The sequence below is a fragment of the Nycticebus coucang genome, chromosome 9 (genome assembly GCF_027406575.1).
Source record: "Nycticebus coucang isolate mNycCou1 chromosome 9, mNycCou1.pri, whole genome shotgun sequence".
Taxonomy (NCBI): Eukaryota; Metazoa; Chordata; class Mammalia; order Primates; family Lorisidae; genus Nycticebus; species Nycticebus coucang.
This window is the reverse complement of record NC_069788.1, coordinates 43157754-43178238: the sequence shown is the minus strand read 5'-3', so window position 1 is coordinate 43178238 and position 20485 is coordinate 43157754. Positions and strand designations below refer to the sequence as shown.

General features: G+C 42.8%; 1 protein-coding gene and 1 pseudogene across 3 annotated transcripts in view; both read left to right on the top strand.

Annotated features, from left to right (window-relative positions):
• The first annotated feature begins 248 nt into the window (after positions 1-248).
• LOC128594670 (translationally-controlled tumor protein-like) lies at positions 249-3143 on the top strand (annotated as a pseudogene).
• A 653-nt stretch (positions 3144-3796) lies between these two features.
• KCTD20 (potassium channel tetramerization domain containing 20) overlaps positions 3797-20485 on the top strand; it is a 30563-nt gene continuing 13874 nt past the window's right edge. The window contains exons 1-4 of one of the 3 annotated variants that reach the window (XM_053602829.1): positions 3797-4164; positions 9244-9291; positions 15855-16060; positions 20126-20399. In XM_053602829.1, the coding sequence (XP_053458804.1) occupies positions 15901-16060; positions 20126-20399 (434 nt within the window). In that variant the 5' untranslated portion in view covers positions 3797-4164; positions 9244-9291; positions 15855-15900. The remainder of the gene's footprint in view (positions 4165-9243; positions 9292-15854; positions 16061-20125; positions 20400-20485) is intronic. The other 2 variants (XM_053602828.1, XM_053602831.1) reach the window with 2 other exon arrangements.

Genomic DNA, 20485 nt, shown 5'->3' with positions numbered 1-20485 from the left:
AGAAAAATTAGACTGTAGAGGTAGCATGCACAGGTAACCCCACCTACTTGGGAGGCTGATCGAGTTTGCAGTAAGTTAATAATCACACAACTTCTCTCTAGCCTGGATGACAGACAATAAATAAGTAAATAGGTTTTCCGCCCGCTTCCCCCTCTTCTCCCCCCAGTGCCGTTCCGGCTCCACCGCGCTCGCTGGGAGCTCCGGGCTCCTGCAAAGCTAGGGCCACCGCCGTCTCCCTTCAGCCGCCATCATGATTATCCACCCGGACCTCATCAGCCACGAAGAGATGTTCTCCGACATTTACAAGATCCGAGAGATCGCAGACGGCCTATGCTTGGAGGTGGAGGGGAAGATGGTCAGTAGGACAGAGGGTAACATTGATGACTGCTCATTGGTGGAAATGCTTCCGCTGAAGGACCTGAGGGTGAAGGTACCAAAAGCACAGTTATCACTGGTGTTGTTATTGTCATGACCCATCATTTGCAGGAAACCAGCTTCACAAAAGAAGCCTACAAGAAGTACATCAAAGATTACATGAAGTCAATCAAAGGCAAACTTGAAGAACAGAGACCAGAAAGAGTAAAACCTTTTATGAGAGGGGCTGCAGAACAAATCAAGCACATCCTGGCTAATTTCTTTTTTTTTTTTATTGCACCCTGGCTAATTTCAAAAACTACCAGTTCTTTATTGGTGAAAACATGAATCCAGATGGCATGGTTGCTCTCCTGGACTACCATGAGGATGGTGTGACCCCACATATGATTTTTTTTAAGGATGGTTTAGAAATGGAAAAATGTAACAAATTTGGCAATTACTTTGGATCTATCACCTGTCATCATAACTGGCTGCTACTCGTCATCCACACAACACCAGGACTTAAGACAAACGGGACTGACCGTGATTTATTTGGAGTGGAGGCATTGTTTTTAAGGAAAAACATATGTAGGTTGTTTAAAAATAAAATGCATTTAAACTCAAAAAAAAAAAGTAAATAAAAATAAAGCGTTTTGCTTTCAGATACAAATACTTCTCAGAGACCAGAGATTCAGGGCTTTGAGACATACACATTAAACTGGAATAAAACGATAAAAATCAGTAAACACGTGTGCTTTCTGTGAATATGTATTTCTCATACTCCATCTCCTTGATATCTACCCCCCAAAAGCATCAGGTCTGATATACTGTTTATTAAATGAAATATGAGCTCAAAATAGAAATAGAACCATTTATTCTTATTTATTAATTAAAAGATATTATTTATTTACTTTAGATGATGAGTAATGGGTGTTAATTATACCTTACATATCTTACTTTATGCTTTCTTTTTTAGAGACAGAGTTTCTCAAAAGCTGCTCAGGTTGGTCCCAACTCAATGGCCTTAAGTGACACTCCCACCTTTAATCTTCCAAAGTGCTAGGATTAATGTATACTTTTAATTTCCAAAACAAAAGAAATTTTAAAAAGAAAGAAAGAAAATAAAGATAGTATAGCCGGGCGTTGTGGCGGGCGCCTGTAGTCCCAGCTACTCTGGAGGCCGGGGCAAGAGAATTGCTTAAGCCCAGGAGTTGGAGGTTGCTGTGAGCTGTGTGATGCCACGGCACTCTACCGAGGGCCATAAAGTGAGACTCTGTCTCTACAAAAAAAAAAAAAAGAAAATAAAGATAGTAGTTAGCCTGATTCTCCATTTGGGGCAGATTTTTGCATATCATAAATCTACAGAGTTTCCAGAAAGGAAGAATTCATTTCAAGAATCCTCTTGCAAAAAAGAAAGAAAGAAAGAAAGAAAGAATCCTCTTCAGGAATAGCAATAGTTTTTTTTTTTTCTTTTGATATGAAGGCATATAGTACTTTATTGAAAATGGAAATAAAGGCATTAGTTTGAATAATCCTCTATGCTGGGGGTGGTGCGAAGGGTGCCAGCCCCATATGCCCAAGGCAGGTTCAAACACAGTCCTGGCCAAAAAAAAAAAACTGCAAAAAAAAAAAAAAAAAGAAAAATCCTCTATGCTACTTTGGTTGTAAAGTTTGAGTACTATAGCACTTACTCAAATTGGTTTATGTGTGTTCACCAAATCTTTTTCATATTCCTTTTTCCCAAGGAAACAGAAAATGATAACCTCAGAGCCCCCGTAGGGTCAGCCAGGTTGAGCCATATGATTAGTTCAGGCGGATGAAACGTCAGCAGAAGTGAAAAAACCCACTTCTGGCGGAGGAAAAGAAAAGCCCTTATAGGATTCTTCAGTCTAGCTCTTCTGCCACCCCTGTTGTGCTGGGATGACAGAGCCAAAGATGGAGGCAACTGGGGGTGCTGAGTCAACTACACAGAGGTGACCTGCCCAGAAAAGTCAGCTGACTCACAGGTGACTAAGGCAGCATCTTAACCTAGCCCATCCTGACTCAGATAAATACAATACTGTCCTGTATACTTCACGATCCTAAGTGAGGTGAAAGAGTGGAGATGGGAAATGACCCTCAAATTATAATGAAAGAATTGGTATCTTTAGTTTTGAAAATTAAAAGTTGTTGGCCCAGGTAAAGCAATTTTGCTATACAAGTATCCCTTAATCATTTGAACCCTATTAAGTAAGAGTCAAACCTTTTCACATTCCATTTCAATTCCAAACCTAATCTTTAGCCCTAATTAGTCTTCAGAGGCGCTCTTAGAAGGATATTAATTCTTAAATTTAAATCTCATTTAAAAATCATGCTATTAGTTTATATGGCTTTTTTTTTTTTTTTGTAGAGACAGAGTCTCACTGTACCGCCTTCGGGTAGAGTGCCATGGCGTCACACGGCTCACAGCAACCTCCAACTCCTGGGCTTACGCGATTCTCTTGCCTCAGCCTCTCGAGCAGCTGGGACTACAGGCGCCCGCCACAACGCCCGGCTATTTTTTTGTTGCAGTTTGGCCGGTGCCGGGTTTGAACCTGCCACCCTCGGTATATGGGGCCGGCACCCTGCTCACTGAGCCACAGGCGCCGCCCCAGTTTATATGGCTTTTAACAATTTACAAAGTTTGCATAATCAGCATAAATATTTAATTAGTTTGATTTTTAAAAGTACAGAAGCCACTAGAAACCGTAACAATAAGAACTGGTGCTAATTTTTCCTTTTAGGTTTTCCAGCATTCATCAAGGACATGAGTCACATGTTGATTTTTTTATGTTTATATATTTTATTCATTACACAACCAGTTTTCCGATAATTTGCTTCTGATTAATTTAAAATTTGTTATTCAACGATGCTATAGCAGGTAGTTTCATGAAACTCAAAGTATGATGAAAATGTGAGTTTTTTTCTTTCTTTTGGCCAATAAGCATATCTAGGCTAGCGACTTTTACGCCAAACGCGTTAAAGGAACTCCAGTATTCTTTTTTACATTCTCTGGGGTTCCACAAGGGCTGTCCCAGGGCTGCACGAGCTTATTATTACAATTCATAAAACTAACTTTTCCATCTTAGACCTTTTTTTTTTTTTGTAGACACAGTCTCACTTTATAGCCCTCGATAGAGTGCCGTGGCATCACACAGCTCACAGCAACCTCCAACTCCTGGGCTTCAGCGATTCTCTCCTTTAATAATTGAGAGAGGGTATCCGCAGCTCGGAAATCCAATCTACCCCTGCAATAACCAACGCGTCTGCTAGAGACAGCGTGGAGTGAAAGTGCGGAGTGGAAGCGAGTCCGGGTACCTCCTTCCGCTCCTAACGGGTCAGCCCCGGGGGGGAGCCCCAGCGCGCCTTCCCGGCGTCCCCCGCGCGGAGGGGACTCTTAACGTGAAGCGCCGGGTGACTCAGCCGCGTGGCCGCGCCGGCCAGGGCGGGGGGGCGCGCGCCGCTGCGGCACGGCAGGCCCCCACGGCCGGTGACCGCGGCGGCTTTTGGCGGCGTGGCCTGCGCACGCCTCGCGGGTGGATTCCGACCCTCCAGTGCTAGAGCTTTCGTTGCAGGCAGCCGCGAGTAAGTGGCGGCGCGAACGGTTCCGGCGCGAAGACACCACCGGGCGAGCGCGGCGGCGGGCGTGGTCCGAGCCCTGCCTTTGTGACCAGGGGGCGTCTCCTCCGGACGCCCGCGGCGGCCAAGACTCCCAGATCTGGCCGCGGGACTAAGCTCGGCGCGAGGAGAACGTCGGCAAATGGGTGACAGACGCCTGTTTTCGTGCTGAGGGTAAAGTCTGCCAATGCGGGGAGGGAGGTCTCGTTTTGCCGAAATGGTAAACACAGTACCGGGGACAGCTGAAGTAGAACTTGGCTGCTTTCTGCAGGCCCCTGGTGTGTTTTCCCGCCGGGAGAAGAGTTACGAATGTTTGCTGGCAAAACATACGCAGACGCGTTTTTCTGGCAATTACTTGAATACAGTAAATTAGGTGGTCCGCCGCACTTCCTCCTCAACTCTGGAGTAGAAAGTGCATTTTACTCGGTCTTTTCACCCCTGCTCAGTGTCTTCCTTCCTGACCACCCGCAAATTACTGGCTTTCATCAGTGGCTCTGAGTGCAAGAGATCCTTAACCAGTAATTTTCTTTTAAATACAACCTTACTTTCTGTAGCAGACAGTGTCTTCAGGTTCACAAGCCCGGTTCTGCGCTATCAGAAAACTTCGATTTTGGAGTTTGTTATTGTTTCTGAAAATTCCTGGGTTGAATGGATTTATTTTTAAACAAGAATCCAGTGAAAAAACTAACATGATAAGCAAAACTGTAAAGGAACTGTTTAACCAGCTCATAAAAATACATTTCCGAGTCTTCTAATTGTGTTCCTGTTCGCTTTTAAGCCACTATCGGCAACTGTTACCTGAGAAATTGTTTTATTAGTGGTCCCCAAAACAATCCGGGGTCAGAGAACTTCACCTTTAACTCCCCTACCCTGTAAAAAAAATTCTGAGCCAGAGTTGTAGAATATAAGGTTGCTCCTTAATAATAAGGTTGCAGTACCTAGCACCACTTCCAGACATTTGATTGTAGACTTAAGCCATGGGTCCCTGAGTGTTCATTTTAAGCAAGCACCTCCTCCCCTGGCCTATTACTAGTGATCCAAGGACCACACTTGGAAAAACATCATCATTGGGCTGGCCTAGGATATGTATACACACACACACACACACACATATACATACATATACACATACAGAGAATTTTTTTCAATAGATTTAGGGAGTACAGGTGTTTTTGTTACATGGATGCATTATATAGTGGTGGAATTATATAGTGAAAGTCAGGGCTTTTAGTATACCAGTCATCAGATCAGTGTACGTTGTACCCAGTAGGTAATTTTTGCTGGGAATTTTTAAAACTACTCAACTCCCTTATCCCTTTATGGATGTATTCCTCTTTTGCCTCTGTCCAGACATAGGCCAAGAAGCACTGATTCTCTGGAAGGCAGTGTAAGGAAGGATAGTGCTTTCTTGGCTCCTGGCAACTGGAATAGGAAATGACTTTCATATATATTCTGGTATTGCCTTGGTCATTTAGAGATAATAGCCTGGGCCTGATTAATCTGTCCATTTTCCTTCTGAGGGCTACTTCCAATATCATCACAGCTTAAGCAAAGTCATTAAATCCAATCTCCCTCCTCCCAGCTCACTCCCCATAGAACCAGAGTGGCCAGGTCCCATGGCCTTGAGCTCTCAGATTCCCTGGTATGTAAGGGTGCCAGTAGTATTCATGAGGACTTTTCAGTTCAGTTGGACATTAATTCAGTCACCAAATAATTTTGTGCAAAGCTGTGTAGTAGGCCATTTTATCAGCAACATTGCAAATATGGCATAGGGTTGCATTGCATCTTTGAGGCAGAAATGAGGGCTGGATAATCTGCTGCCAAAAGCTTTTTTCTGTTTGTTATTCCTCCTTCAAATAGAGGTGTAGAGATTAGAGTTAGGCCATGTGTTTCTGACTTTTTTCCTGTCTTTGGTATCTTTTTGGTATGTCATTTCTTTCACTAATGGATCTTTTTCTGTTGACACAAAATTTAATTTCTTTCTATCTTTTTTTTTTAATATTCTTTTTTTTTCCTTTTTTTTTTTTTTTTATTGTTGGGGATTCATTGAGGGTACAATAAGCCAGGTTACACTGATTGCAATTGTTAGGTAAAGTCCCTCTTGCAATCATGTCTTGCCCCCATAAAGTGTGACACACACCAATGCCCCACCCCCCTCCCTCCATCCCTCTTTCTGCTTCCCCCATAACCTTAATTGTCATTAATGTCTTTCTTTCTATAGACTTGATTATTGTGTCTTCCTCTAACCCCTAATTAATCTGATCTTCTGGCCTCTCCTTAGCTAGATGGAGTAACAAATTTAGGGGAATTGGCTTGGTGCCTGTGTATAAGGCGCCAGCCAAATACACCAGAGCTGGTGGGTTCAAATCCAGCCCAGGCCTGCCAAACGACAATGATGGTTGCAACCAAAAAATAGCCAGGTGTTGCGGTGGGCATCTGTAGTCCCAGCTACTTGGGAGGCTGAGACAAGAGAATCACTTAAGCCCAAGAGTTGGAGGTTGCTGTGAGCTGTGATGCCACAGCACTCTATCCAGGGGAACAGCTTGAGGCTCTGTCTCAAAAAAAATAAAATAATAAAATAAATTAGGGGAATTGTTGGAAAACAATGATTTCCGGTTGGAAGACCCAGAGTCAGGTAATATGAGGCTTAGAGATACAAGGGAATCTATTACAAATTTATTGAGTGCAGTCCTCTCCTCTTTCGGATAAAGAATCTGAGAGATGAGGTGACAGAGTGAGGACTCCTGCCGCTGAGCTCAGTGTTCTTCCCACTACATCATATCAAGAAAAATGGTTCATAGCCTGGCATTGTGGCGGGCGCCTGTAGTCCCAGCTGCTCGGGAGGCTGAGGCAAGACAATCGCGTAAGCCCAAGAGTTAGAGGTTGCTGTGAGCCATGTGACTCCCCGGCATTCTACCCGAGGGCGGTACAGGGAGACTCTATATCTACAAAAAAAAAAAGAAAAAGAAAAATGGTTCAAAAAATGGAAAAGATACAGAGAAGTTAATGAAGAAAACGGTGAGACTTTCATATGACTACAAAAACAATATTTTTTTTTTTTTTTTTTTTTTTTTTTTTTGTAGAGATAGAGTCTCACCATACCGCTCTCAGGTAGAGTGCCGTGGCATCACACGGCTCACAGCAACCTCTTAACTCTTGGGCTTACGCGATTCTCCTGCCTCAGCCTCCCGAGCAGCTGGGACTACAGGCACCCGCCACAACGCCCAGCTATTTTTTGGTTGCAGTTTGGCCGGGGCTGGGCTCGAACCCGCCACCCTCGGCATATAGGGCTGGCGCCCTACTCACTGAGCCACAGGCGCCGCCCTACAAAAACAATATTTTTGGCTGGGTGCAGTGGCTCACGCCTGTAATCTTAGCACTCTGGGAAGCTAGGGCTGGTGGATTGCTTGAGCTCATCAGTTTAAGACCAGCCTGAGCAAAAGCAAGACCCCGCCTCTACTAAAAATAGAATAACTGAGGCAAGAGGATCACTTGAGCCCAAGACTTGGAGGTTGCTGTGAGCTATGACACCATGGCATGCTACCCAGGGCAATAGCTTGAGACTCTGTCTCAAAAAAACAAACAAACAAAAAAACCCCAAAACTATATTTTCCTTTTTCTTTGTCTTTTCTTTCTTTTTCTTGAGACAGTTTTACTTTGTCACCCTTGGTGGAGTGCTGTGGCGTCATAGCTCACAGCAGTCTCAAACTCTTGGGCTCAAGCGATTCTCTTGCCTCAGCCTCCCAAGTAGCTGGGACTATAGATACCTACCACAACGCCCAGCTATTTTTAGAGACGAGGTCTCACTCTGGCTGAGGCTGGTCTCAAACCAGTGGGGTCAAGCAATCCACACACCTTGGCCTCCCAAGTGCTGGGATTACAGGTGTAAGCCACTATGCCCAGCCCAAAAACCATTTTCTTATTTGGAAAAAAGGAGATTGAAAGAGAATATGATCTAACCATCTAAATTATGAAGAGTGGGAATACTAAAGTAAAGAATGCTTTGAAATTTGAAATAAGTAATGAAAGAAGTAAGAGCGAGCAAGCAGATAGCTATCTTATAAAACCCAAGAGAGATTATGGACTCGATATTTTATTTTATTTATTTATTTCCAAGTAGCTGGGACTACAGGCGCCCGCCACAATGCTTGGCTGTTTTTTTGTTGTTTTTATTGTTGTTTAGCAGGCAGGAGCTGGATTCCAACCGACCAGCCCCAGTGTATCTGGCTGGCGCCCTAACCACTGAGCATGGGCTCTGAGCCTGAACTCAATATTTAAAAAAAAGATTCAATAAAGGTTTAGATGTTACTTTGGTGATTTTTTTTTTTTTTTTTTTTTGAGACAGAGTCTCATTGTGTCACCCTTGGTAGAGTGCTGGGGCATCACAGCTCATAGCAACCCCAAACTCTTGGGCTTAAGCGTTTCTCTTGCTTCAGCCTCCCAAGTAGCTGGAACTACAGGCATCTGCCACAATGCCTAGCTACTTTTTTATTGTTGTCGTTGTTTAGCAGGCCCAGGGCGGGGTTCAAACCTGCCAGCCCCAGTATATGTGGCCAGCGCCTTAACCACTGAGCTATGGGTACCAAGCCACTTTGGTGATTTTTTAATTAGATAGTAGATGCTCGAGCAGTGTCCAGAATCTTTTGAAGTATGCTTATCATCATAAATACACTATTGCCTTACCAAAGTTATCTCTGTGATTGAATTTAAAACTGATTTAACTACAACATCATCTATTTCTTTTTTTGTTTGTTTTTTGAGACAGAGTCTCAAGCTGACACCCTGGGTAGAGTGCCATGGCATCATCATAGTTCACAGCAACTTCCAACTCTTAGACTCAAGCTATCCTCTTGCCTTAGTTTTTTCTCCTTTTTGGAGAAATAGGGTCTTGCTCAGGCTGGTCTCGAACCCGTGAGCTCAAGCAATCCAACCACCTCTACCTCCCAGAGTGCTAAGATTACAGATGTGAGCCACTGCGCCCAGCCATCATCAATTTCTTTTGGGAAGTGAGATTATTGGAATAGTGCATGTATTTCTTGAATAGTAGGAAGGAAAGAACCATGGATAAAAGAAGCAGCCTATTTGATTTTTAAGCTTGGAGTCTTCAAATTAGACAGTGTAACAGAGTATCTGTTTATATTTATAAAAGTAGTAGAAATAAAAATAGTAAGGGCTTAATAATTAGCATACATTATGTACCAGACACTGTATTAAATGGTTTACATCATTGTCCCATTTATCTCTGTTTTATAGATGAAGAATATAAGACACAGAGATTGAGTACCGCACATCATACACCTAGTAAGTGTCTAAGCCTGTGTTCAAGTTTAAGTTCATGTAACTTCAATGCCATTAAAATATATGCTTGATAGTGTCCCTAGTTATACTTCATTGTGTAGTAAAGAATGTGGGCTCTGGAGTTAGTCTTCCCTGGGTTCAAATCTTGGCTCCTCCAAGATTTTTAACTATTAACTATTTTACTAACTTGGATAAAGTACTTATCACTTTCTGTCTCTGAAATAGTTACCTACCTCAGAGGATTTTTAGGATTGAGATAATTCATATAAAGTGCTTAGAACTGTGCCTGACAAATTTTAAGTTTCTAGGAAGTGCTGGTTGTTAATGTTTTAAAAATATTATTGGCGGTGCCCATAGTTCAGTGGATAGGACGCTGGCTACATACCCCAGAGGCTGGCGTGTTCCAACCTGGGCCAGGCCAGCTAAAACAATAATGACAATTGCAACAAGAAAAAAAAATACCTGGGCGTTGTGGCAGGCACCGTAGTCCCAGCTACTTGGGAGGCTGAGGCAAGAGGATCACTTGAACCCAAGAGTTGGAGGTTACTGTGACCAGTGATGTCACAGCACTTTACCCCAGGGCGACAGCTTGAGACTCTGTCTCAAAAAAAAAAAAAAAATACATATTATAAGGCCCAGTACAGTGGCTCACACCTGTAATCCTAGCACTCTGGGAGGCCAAGGCAGATGGATTGCCTGAGCTGAAGAGTTTAAGGTCAGCCTGAGGAAGAGTAAGACCCCCATCTCTACTAAAAATAGAAAAATTAGTTGGACGAGGTAGGGCCTGACTGTAGTCCCAGCTACCTGGGAAGCTGAGGCAGGGAGATCGCTGAACTCAAAAAGTTTGAGGTTGCCTTGAGCTAGGCTGAGGCCATTGCACTCTAGCCTGGACAATGGAGTGAGACTCTCTCAAGAAAAAAAAGAAACAGTAAAGTGAAGATAATTAAAGTATGTCTCTTGGGGTTGTTTCAGAATTGAGTAAGATTAGGTTTATTAAAAACTCTTTATATAGCCGGGCGTTATGGCGGGCGCCTGTAGTCCCAGCTGCTCGGGAGGCTGAGGCAAGAGAATCGCGTAAGCCCAAGAGTTAAGAGGTTGCTGTGAGCCGTGTGACGCCACGGCACTCTACCCGAGGGCAGTACAGTGAGACTCTATCTCTACACAAAAAAAAAAACAAAACTCTTTATAGATTCTGAGGGTTCTTCTTGGGGTGGGAAAAATAACAATAATGAACATTTACTGAGTATTTTCCAGGTGCCAGGCATTGTACTAAGTTATATGTTAACATCATTTAATCCTTACATCCTATGTGGTTAATGGTTATTATCCTCTCTTAACACTTGAGAGAATTGAGACAGAAAGACTTATGAACCTGTCTAGACCCATTTTTTTTTTTTTGAGACAGAGTCTTACTATGTCACCCTTGGTAGAGTGCCCTAGTCACAGCTCACAGCCGCTTCAAACTCTTGGGCTCAAACTCTTGTCTCAGCCTCTGGAGTAGGTGGGACTGCAGGTGCCTGCTGCAACACCCTGCTATTTTTTTTGAGACAGTCTCATTATGTCGCCCTCTGTAGAGTACTGTGACATCACAGTTCATAGCAACCTCAAAGTCTTAGGTTCAACCTCAAACTCTTGCCTCAGCCTCCCAAGTAGGTGGGACTACGGGTGCCCGCCACAATGCCCGTCTATTTTTTTGTTGCATTTGTCATTGTTGTTTAGCAGGCCTGGGCCGGGCTTGAACCTGCTACCTTCAATGTATGTGGCCAGCACCCTACTCACTATGTTTCCAGAATATATTGTAGGAAAACTCTGAAATTTAGAAATGTTAAGCATAGAGATTTTAGATATTAAAATCATAGATTTTTAAACTCATAAAGGGTTTAATACTGAGTTTGAGCCGGAGAGTTTGAGGTTGCTGTGAGCTATGACGCCAGGGCACTCTACCAAGGGTGACATAGTGAGACTCTGTCTCCAAAAAAAAAAAATAATAATAATATATATATATATATATATAGGCACTGAGCCTATTTTTTTTTTTTTTTGAGACAGTCTCACTTTGTCACCCTTGGTAGAGTGCTGTGGAGTAGTTGGGACTATAGGCGCCTGCCACAACTCCCAGCTGTTTTTAGAGATGAGGTCTCGCTCTGGCTCAAGCTGGTCTCAAACAGGCGAACTCAGGCAATCCTGCCTCAGCCTCCCAAGTGCTGGGATTACAGGTGTGAGCCACCATGCCTGGCCCAGCTATTTTTTAGAGATGGGATCTTGCACTTGCTCAGGCTGGCCTCAAACCTATGTGCTCAGGCAGTCCACTGGCCTTGGCCTCCCAGAGAGCTAGGATAGGGCCACTATGTAAAGGTAGAGTCATAATGCAAGATCATACTTTTGGAGAAAAGCAGCAAAAGATCTCTAAGATGTATTTACTCATGTTTTACTAGTCTGCCATAGTTCTTTGAGGGAAACAGCAAGTAGATAGGAGGTTGGACTAGTGGAAACATTTATTAATAAGCATCTACCGATTTAAGCAGCTAAGTTTGGGATTTGGAGAACATATTGTAGGAAAATTCTGAAATTTAGAAATGTTAAGAATAGAGATTTTTAAGGGTTTAATACTGGGGGGAGTGGTTAACTAACATTTTAAGAAATAATCTGAGGGCTGGGCAAGGTGGCTCATGCCTATAATCCTAGCACTCTGGGAGGCCGAGACAGGTGGATTGCCTGAGCTCAAGGCTTCAAGACCAGCCCGAGCAAGAGCAAGACCCCGGGGGCCTCCCAAAATGTTGAAATTACAGGTGTAAGTCACTGGTGCCTGGTGTAGAAAGTTACTTTCTTTTCTCTTTCTGTAGATACCTACCCTGCTAAGCCTCAAGTACATCAATTTATTAATTCACCGTAGGCAAACTAAACTGAGTTTCGGGCCCTGGTATTACAAACTAGAAAGGAAATATTTTCACTACTTTCCATTATAACAAAACTTTTTCCTACATTATAAGGACTAAATGAAGTAACTTAAACAGTGTAGTGCACAGAAGTTCTCATGAGATAGGCTTAGTCAAGTTTATTATATGATGATTCAAGCAGGGATGGAGAACCTGCAGCCTCAAGGCCACATTGGACCTTTTATTTTTTTTAATTTATTATTAAATCATAGCTGTGTACATTAATGCAATCATGGGGCACCATACACTGGTTTTATATACCATTTGACACATTTTCATCACACTGCTTAACATAGCCTTCTTGGCATTTTCTTGGTTATTGTGTTAAGACATTTATATTCTACATTTAGTAAATTTCACATGTACCCTTGTAAGATGCACCGTAAGTGTGTGGACCTTTTATTAAAAAGCATTTGTTGTGGCTTGGCGCCCATAGCACAGTGGTTATGGCACCAGCCACATACACCAAGGGAACTGGGTTCGAACCTGGTCTAGGCCAGCTAAACAACAAAGATGACTGCAACCCAAAATAGCTGGGCATTCTGGTGGGTGCCTGTAGTCCCAGCTACTTGGGAGGCTGAGACAAGAGAATTGCTTAAGCCCAAGAGTTTGAGGTTGCTGTGGGCTGTGATGCCACACTTTACCAAGGGTGACATAGTGAGACTCTTGTCTCAAAAAAGAGAGCATTTGTTGTGTAAAATTTGGATTTAATCAAAAGGCTGTACTCAGGATTCCCGAAGGCCATATGTAGCCCCAACAAAGAAAAGTTTGAACTTTTTTTTTTTTTTTTTTTAATTTTGAGACAGGATCTTGCTCTGTTGCCAGGGCTAGAGTGCAGTGGCATCATCATAGCTCATATTTCTGGGCTCAGGCAATCCTGCTTTAGCCTCCCTTGTAGCTGGGACTACATAGGCATGTGCCACCACACCTGGCTAATTTCTGTATTTTTTGTAGAAATGGGGGTGGAGGTGGGGGATTGCTATGTTGCCCAGGCTGATCTCCAACTCCTGGTCTCAAGCAATCCTCTAGCTCTCCAGCCTCTGCCTGCCAAACTCTTGGTCTCAAGCAATAGTCCTGCCTCTGCCTCCCAAAGTGCTAGGATTACAGGCATGAGCCACAGCACTAGGCCTTGGTTCTTGAGCACCTAAAAAAGCAATAATATGGGTAGATTAGAGCATTGTGGTTCAAAATAAATTAATCTTAAAGAATCAGACACCCCGTAGGTTGTTAATGCTCTTTCCAGTTCCACAGACCTTCTTTACCTTGTTCTCTGGGCTTTATTTGACATCTTCTGAGTCAAACTTCAAGGTATTGGTGGTTCTATTTGACTACCAATCACTAGAGATCAATTTTAGGTGGTTGCATTTTTTTGGTAATGTAAGTATTGTGGTTTTTTCCTTTAAGAAAGGGTAATCCTGAAAAAGCTGTAGCCACATAGCAACTTTTATTCCAGTATACGCACTTTATTTCTTTAATTTGCTTTATATTGTAACAGCTGTTATCTAAGAGTAAAGATTTCATGAACTTAGAAATTTTTTTTTTTTTTTTTTTTTTTGAGACAGAGCCTCAAGCTGTCATCCTGGGTAGAGTGCTGTGACATCACAGCTCACAGCAAACTCCAACTCCTGGGCTTAAGTGATTCTCTTGCCTCAGCCTCCCAAGTAGCTGGGCCCACAGGCGCCCACCACAATGCCGGGCTATTTGTTTTCTTTTTTTTTGGTTGTAGTTGTTGTTTGGCAGGCCTGGGCTGGATTCAAACTCGCCATCTCTGGTGCATGTGGCTGGCGCCTTAGCCGCTTGAGCTACAGGCACCGAGCCGAAGTATCTCTTTTTAAAATGGTATATTTTCAGGAATATGCATTGATCCATCTTTTCAAAGTGATCATTTTTATATTTCATCCAAATGACATTGGGGAGTAAACTGATCATTCAACTTTGTGTTCACAATATTTTAATACAGGTTATGAAAGGATTTAAAATTTAATTTGCATACAGATTATTTGCTTATTTTTGAGACAGTTTCACTTTGTCACCTTGGGTGGAGTGCTATGGCCATCATAGCTCACAGCAACTTTAATCTCTTGAGCTCAGGTGATCTTGCCTCTTCCCAAGTAGCTAGGACTACAGGCACCCACCACACCACCTGACTAGTTTTTCTATTTTTAGTAGAGATGGGGTCTCACTCTTGCTCAGCCTGGTCTCAAACTCCTGAGCTCAAGTAATCTGCCCCCTTTGGCCTCCCAGAGTGTTAGGATTACAGATGTGAGTCACTGCACCCAGCCTTGTCACAGATATTTATTATGTTTATTAAAGATGTTTGTTGGTGGGCGGCGCCTGTGGCTCAGTCGGTAAGGCGCTGGCCCCATATACCAAGGGTGGCGGGTTCAAACCCGGCCCCGGCTGAACTGCAACCAAAAAATAGCTGGGCGTTGTGGCGGGTGCCTGTAGTCCCAGCTACTCGGGAGGCTGAGGCAAGAGAATCGCTTAAGCCCAGGAGTTGGAGGTTGCTGTGAGCTGTGTGAGGCCATGGCACTCTACCGAGGGCTACAAAGTGAGACTCTGCCTCTACAAAAAAAAAAAAAAAAAAAAAAAATTATATATATATATATAAATAAATATAAAGATGTTTGTTGGCAATTAGCACATTCTTGGTATATCTGGAAATTCAGAGTATTAAAATGTGTTACTACCCTTGGTGGACTTCTGCTTCCTAAAGTATTAAGTATTCAATCCATATGAATACAGATACTGTTGATTCAAGGTGATTCTTTCACCAGAATGCCAAGTGAAAATTAAATTAAGATGGTATAAACTGTGAAGGTGCTAAGTAGGATGCACTTCAGGAGTGTTTTGCATAGTTGGGCAGCTGCTGAGGATGGAAGGGTTGCAGGGGTGTAATTAACCAGCAGAAAGCTATAGGCCCTCTGAGTGACTCCTCCTTTCTGCCTGCTGAGTGCAGGTCTTGCACTTGTCAGTCACGTTGTTCATGGCATGGGGGTTGTGTACTGTTTGCAGGAGAGATGACATGATGAGCTTTACAGCCAGTATGATTTCGAGGTGAAGTTAGGGGGTTGAACATAAGGTACAAAGGCTAAAAGTGAGAAAGGAAGATAAAAAGGAGTACTTGAACACTACAAACCGAGTTTGTTTCTAAGTTCTGGTGATTCTAATACTGGAATTATGGTTGTAATTGTTTTTGATTTCTTGGTGCTTAATTGTTGCAAGAGTGTATGTGTTCATTTTTTAAAAACACTTGGGCAAGTTTTCTTTAATTGAACAATTGTCACGCCTCCATGTCTTTATGGTATAGATACCACCAAATTATTGTACCACCATTTAATATATAGAATTGATCATGAAAATGGCCAGAATCAGTGGATTTGATGTCTATGGATAAAGCTTAAAATTGTTTCCTATTAAGAACTTTATCTATATTCTTTGTGGTTTTGGTAAAGACAATTTAAATTAGCCCAATTCCTCTCGATATAAAATCACAAGAATGTTTAAGGTGCCTATTTCTCTTGATAACCAGAATGAAAGCTATCAGTTTTCTAGTTTGCCTTTCATACCATGGAATTCCTTGGAAACCTGTTTTATGAGTTCTAAATTGTGCATATTCCTGTCTTCTAGGATTTCATTCTAATCAAGCAGAGAGTTCAGGACACAGAGTCCAAGGATGAATGTTCACCGTGGCAGTGACAGTGACAGGTTATTGCGGCAGGAGGCCAGCGGTCTAGTGGATGATACTTCAGCTGCAGCCCAAGAAAAGGAAACAAATGGCCTGGCTTCATCTGGTCTTCATAATCTTACTTATCCCCTAAGTCCCAGGAACGAAGGTATAGTGATTAGCTCTTGACTTAATTTAGGGGTCTTTCTAACACTTCAGCATCTACTCTGCCCAGAAGGCATGGATGTTCTTTCTTTTTTTTTTTTTTTTCTGAGACAGAGTCTCAGTGCGTTACCCTCGGTAGAGTGCCATGGCGTCACAGCCCATAGCAACCTCAAACTCTTGGGCTTAAGCAATTCTCTTGCCTCAGCCTCCCAGCAGCTGCAGTAGCTGGGACTACAGGCACCTGCCACACTGGCCTGTCTGGTTTTTTTTTTTGTTTTTGTTTTTTTTTTTTTTTTTTTTTGTTACTGACACTGTTGTTGAGCAGGCCCTGGCCAGGTTCCAGCTCACTAGCCCCAGTACATGTGGCTGGCACCCTAACCATTGAGCTACGGGCACTGAGCCAGCGTGAATGTTTTTTTTTGTTGTTGTTGAGACAGAGCCTCAAGCTGTCGCCCTGGGTAGAGTGCTGTGGCATCACAGCTCACAGCAACCTCCAACTCCTGGGCTCAAGTGATTCTCCTGCCTCTGCCTCCAAAGTAGCTGGACTACAGGCGCCCACAACACCCGGCTATTTTTTGGTTACAGCCATCATTGTTGTTTGGCGGGCCTAGGCTGGATTCAAACCAACTTGGTGTATGTGGCTGGTGCCTTAGCCACTTGAGCTGCAGGCGCTGAGCCGAGCATGAATGTTCTTAATCTAAATAAGTCTCACAAGGTGGGGCACAGTGGCTCATGCCTATAATCTCAGCAGTTGGGGAGGCCAAGGCAGGAGGATCGTTTGAACCCAGCAGTTCAAGACTGAAGTGAGCTATGAATACACCACTGTACTCTAGCTTGGGCAACACAGAGTTAGATCCTGTCTCTTAAAATATATATGTAATAATAATTAATCAATTGGCTTAGCCTGGATGTTACAATTACATAAAGTTGACTTTCAGTAAATCTCCACTCATTTAATTAGTCTAGCACATCTAACTTGGTGGTACTGGTATAAGAAAAACACAGGTTTGAAGTCAGAAGACATATTCAAAATCTAGCTTAGCTACTTACTAGCTGTAACCATGGAGAAGATTCTTAATGTTTCTGAGCTCTGCTTTCTTAATCTTGAAAGATATTCTTCCTACCTAGCAAGGCTGGTAGATTAATGAGTTAATTGATAGGAAAGCTCCTTATAAACCATTAGGTTCTTTCTAACCTTTAATAAAAACCACAGCAGTAATAGCAACTACCATTTATTGAGCACTGTACTAGTGAACTTCATGAACTTCATATACATTCTTTAGATCAGGGATGGCAAACTGGTCAAATCTGACTACCTGTTTTTGTAAATAAAATTTTATTAAAACATAGCCATCATGTCCATTTGCTTATATATTGTCTGTGGCTGCTTTCTTGATATAAGTGGCAGAGGCCATGACCCACAAAGCCTAAAATACTTTCTGGCTCGTTGTGGAAAGTTTGCTAATCCCTACTCTAGATTAATCCTCATAGCTACTATCCTTGTTTTGCAGATGAGGAAACTGAAACTTAAAAAGCTTAGATCCTCAGTGGTTAGGGTGCTGGCCACATGTACCAGGGCTGGTGGGTTCAGACCTGGCCCGGGCCTGCTAAACAACAATGATGACAACAACAAAAAAATAACCAGGCATCTTGGTGGGCACCTGTAGTCCCAGCTACTTGGGAGGCTGAGGCAAGAGAATCGCTTAAGCCTAAGAGTTTGAGGTGGCTGTGAGCTGTGACATCACAGTACTCTACTGTGGGTGATATAGTGAGACTCTTGTCTCAAAAAAAAAAGAAAGCTTAGATAACTTGCCTAGGTTCACACTGCTAGGAGGTAGTAGGTTGGGATTTAAATCTATGTTTTTCTGACCAGGCTGTGTTTTATTTATATATTATATAAATAAATTTATATATATGCGTATATGTACATGTATAAGCGTGTGTGTATATATACATATATACACACTTCCCTAGATTACTATCTCTCTCTCTACTGACAGAAAAGAATGTGGCTGCCACACTAGAGTGCATCATTAGGGAGAACTAGTGCAATGAGTCTCTTTTCCTGCTTACCCAATTAAGGAGGGCTTCTTTGCGTTTGGGAATCAGTCCAGTTTAATGCTTTGTTGTTGGGTGGCACCTGTGGCTCAGTGAGTAGGGCGCCCACCCCATATACCAAGGGTGGTGGGTTCAAACCCAGCCCCAGCCAAACTGCAACGGAAAAATAGCGGGGCGTTGTGGCAGGTGCCTGTAGTCCCAGCTACGGGGAAGCTGAGGCAAGAGAATCGCCTAAACCCAGGAGTTGGAGGTTGCTGTGAGCTGTGATGCCATGGCACTCTACCAAGGGTGATAAAGTGAGACTCTGTCTCTAAAATAATAATAATAATTGCTTCATTGTTGGGAAATGAAGCATTCTAAAGAACTGAATTAGTACTTCAGACCTGTTTTATATCAAGTGTGAAAGGCTATTCTGGTAATTGAAGTGTTTCTTGCTACAAGCTTGCCTGTGAATTGCATGGAAGCTTAGCTCTTGGTGTGGGTGTGCAAACATAAGACCACATTGGGAATTTATCAGAAGCTGTAGGATGTAAATTCTAAATAGATTTTTGGTTTAGATTTTTGTTTCCTTTATCCTTAAGCATATGGGGGGAAAAATTAAGTGTGTTCTAGCTAACGATTTGTTTGTATGAGTGCAAGAAGTCAGACTGTATTTTCACAGGTCATTGACAGTAATTACGTTCATGAATTATATACAAATTTAAAAAATGGGTGGGAGTGAGATGAGACCTGTTGTATCTAAAATATTTTATTTTTTTTCAAGGAAGGGCTTGAAGAATAGGTAGGAAAAGATTAACAAAGCTTGCCAAATCTGGATGTGCTTCTGTATGTTTAAAATGTTTTATTTAAAACTTTTTTTTTTTTTTTTTGTAGAGACAGAGTCTCACTTTATGGCCCTTGGTAGAGTGCCGTGGCATCACACAGCTCACAGCAACCTCCAGCTCCTGGGCTTAAGCGATTCTCTTGCCTCAGCCTCCCGAGTAGCTGGGACTACAGGTGCCCACCTCAGCACCCGGCTATTTTTTTGTTGCCATTTGGCCGGGGCTGGGTTTGAACCCGCCACCCTCGGTATATGGGGCCAGCGCCCTACTCACTGAGCCACAGGCGCCGCCCTAAAACCTTTTTTTTTTACATTAAAATAGACCACCTTTTTTTGAGAACTCTCTAGTAATCTTTTTGTAAATATTTACTACTGATTGTCTTCCTGTATATATCCAGAGTACATATATTTAGTTTTAAGCCTAATTTGTGTTGTGTAGTATTGTATACTTTTTTTTGAGACAGAGTCTCAGTTTGTTACTTTAGGTAGAGTGCTGTGGCATCATCGCTCACAGGAACCTTAAACTCTTGGGCTTAAGCAATGCTCTTGCCTCAGCCTCCTGAGTAGCTAGAACAGGTGCCCGTCACAACACCCAGCTACTTTTGGAGATGGGGTCTGCCTCTTGCTCAGCCTGGGCTTGAACTCCTGAGTGTAAGCAATCCACCTGCCTCGGCCTCCCAAAGTGCTGGGATTGCAGGTGTGATCCACTGTGCCCGGCCCCTACAAATATGTCAAAAAATGCTCAGGGAGATCCAATAGGAGTCTCTTGTTTCCTTTTTTTTTTTTTTCTTTCTTTCTTTTGAGACAGAGTCTCAAGCTGTCACCCCGGGTAGGGTGCTGTGGCATCACAGCTCACAGCAACCTGAAATTCTTGGGCATAAGTGATTCTCTTGCCTCACCCTCCCAAGTAGGCTGGGACCACAGGTGCCTGCCACAACACCCAGTTAGTCTTTGGTTGCAGTTGTCGTTGTTTTAGCTGGCATGGGCCGGGTTTGAACCCACCATCATCGGTGCATGTGGCTGGCGCTATAGCCACTGTGCCATGGGCACCAAGTCTCTTGTTGTTTTTAATGTGCTCTAGGGAAGAGTTTTTGCCTGTGAACACCTAAAAGCTTATTTTTTGGTTTGTTTTAAAGAAGACAGAGTTATTCTGCTCTTACGTTATTTTGGTTTCTTGCTATGTTCTTTTAGACCTTTCATTCGACCATACCTCTCAGCCAGCAAATCTTCAGTTCTCTCACATAATGCCAGTTCCTGAAGACATCAAAGGCTCTTGCTTCCAAAGTGGGAATAAACGGAACCATGAACCCTTTCTTACTCCAGAAAGATTTGGAAACAGCAGTATAGGCTTTGGCAGTAACCCTCATTCCCAAGCACCAGAGAAAGTGACACTTCTTGTAGATGGCACACGTTTTGTTGTGAATCCACAGATTTTCACTGCTCATCCAGATACCATGCTGGGAAGGTAAGTGATGATAATTTTCTTCAAAATTTACTGTGTTCTCTAAAAATAGAAATACTTGCTGTTTATTTTGCATTAGGTATGGAAAT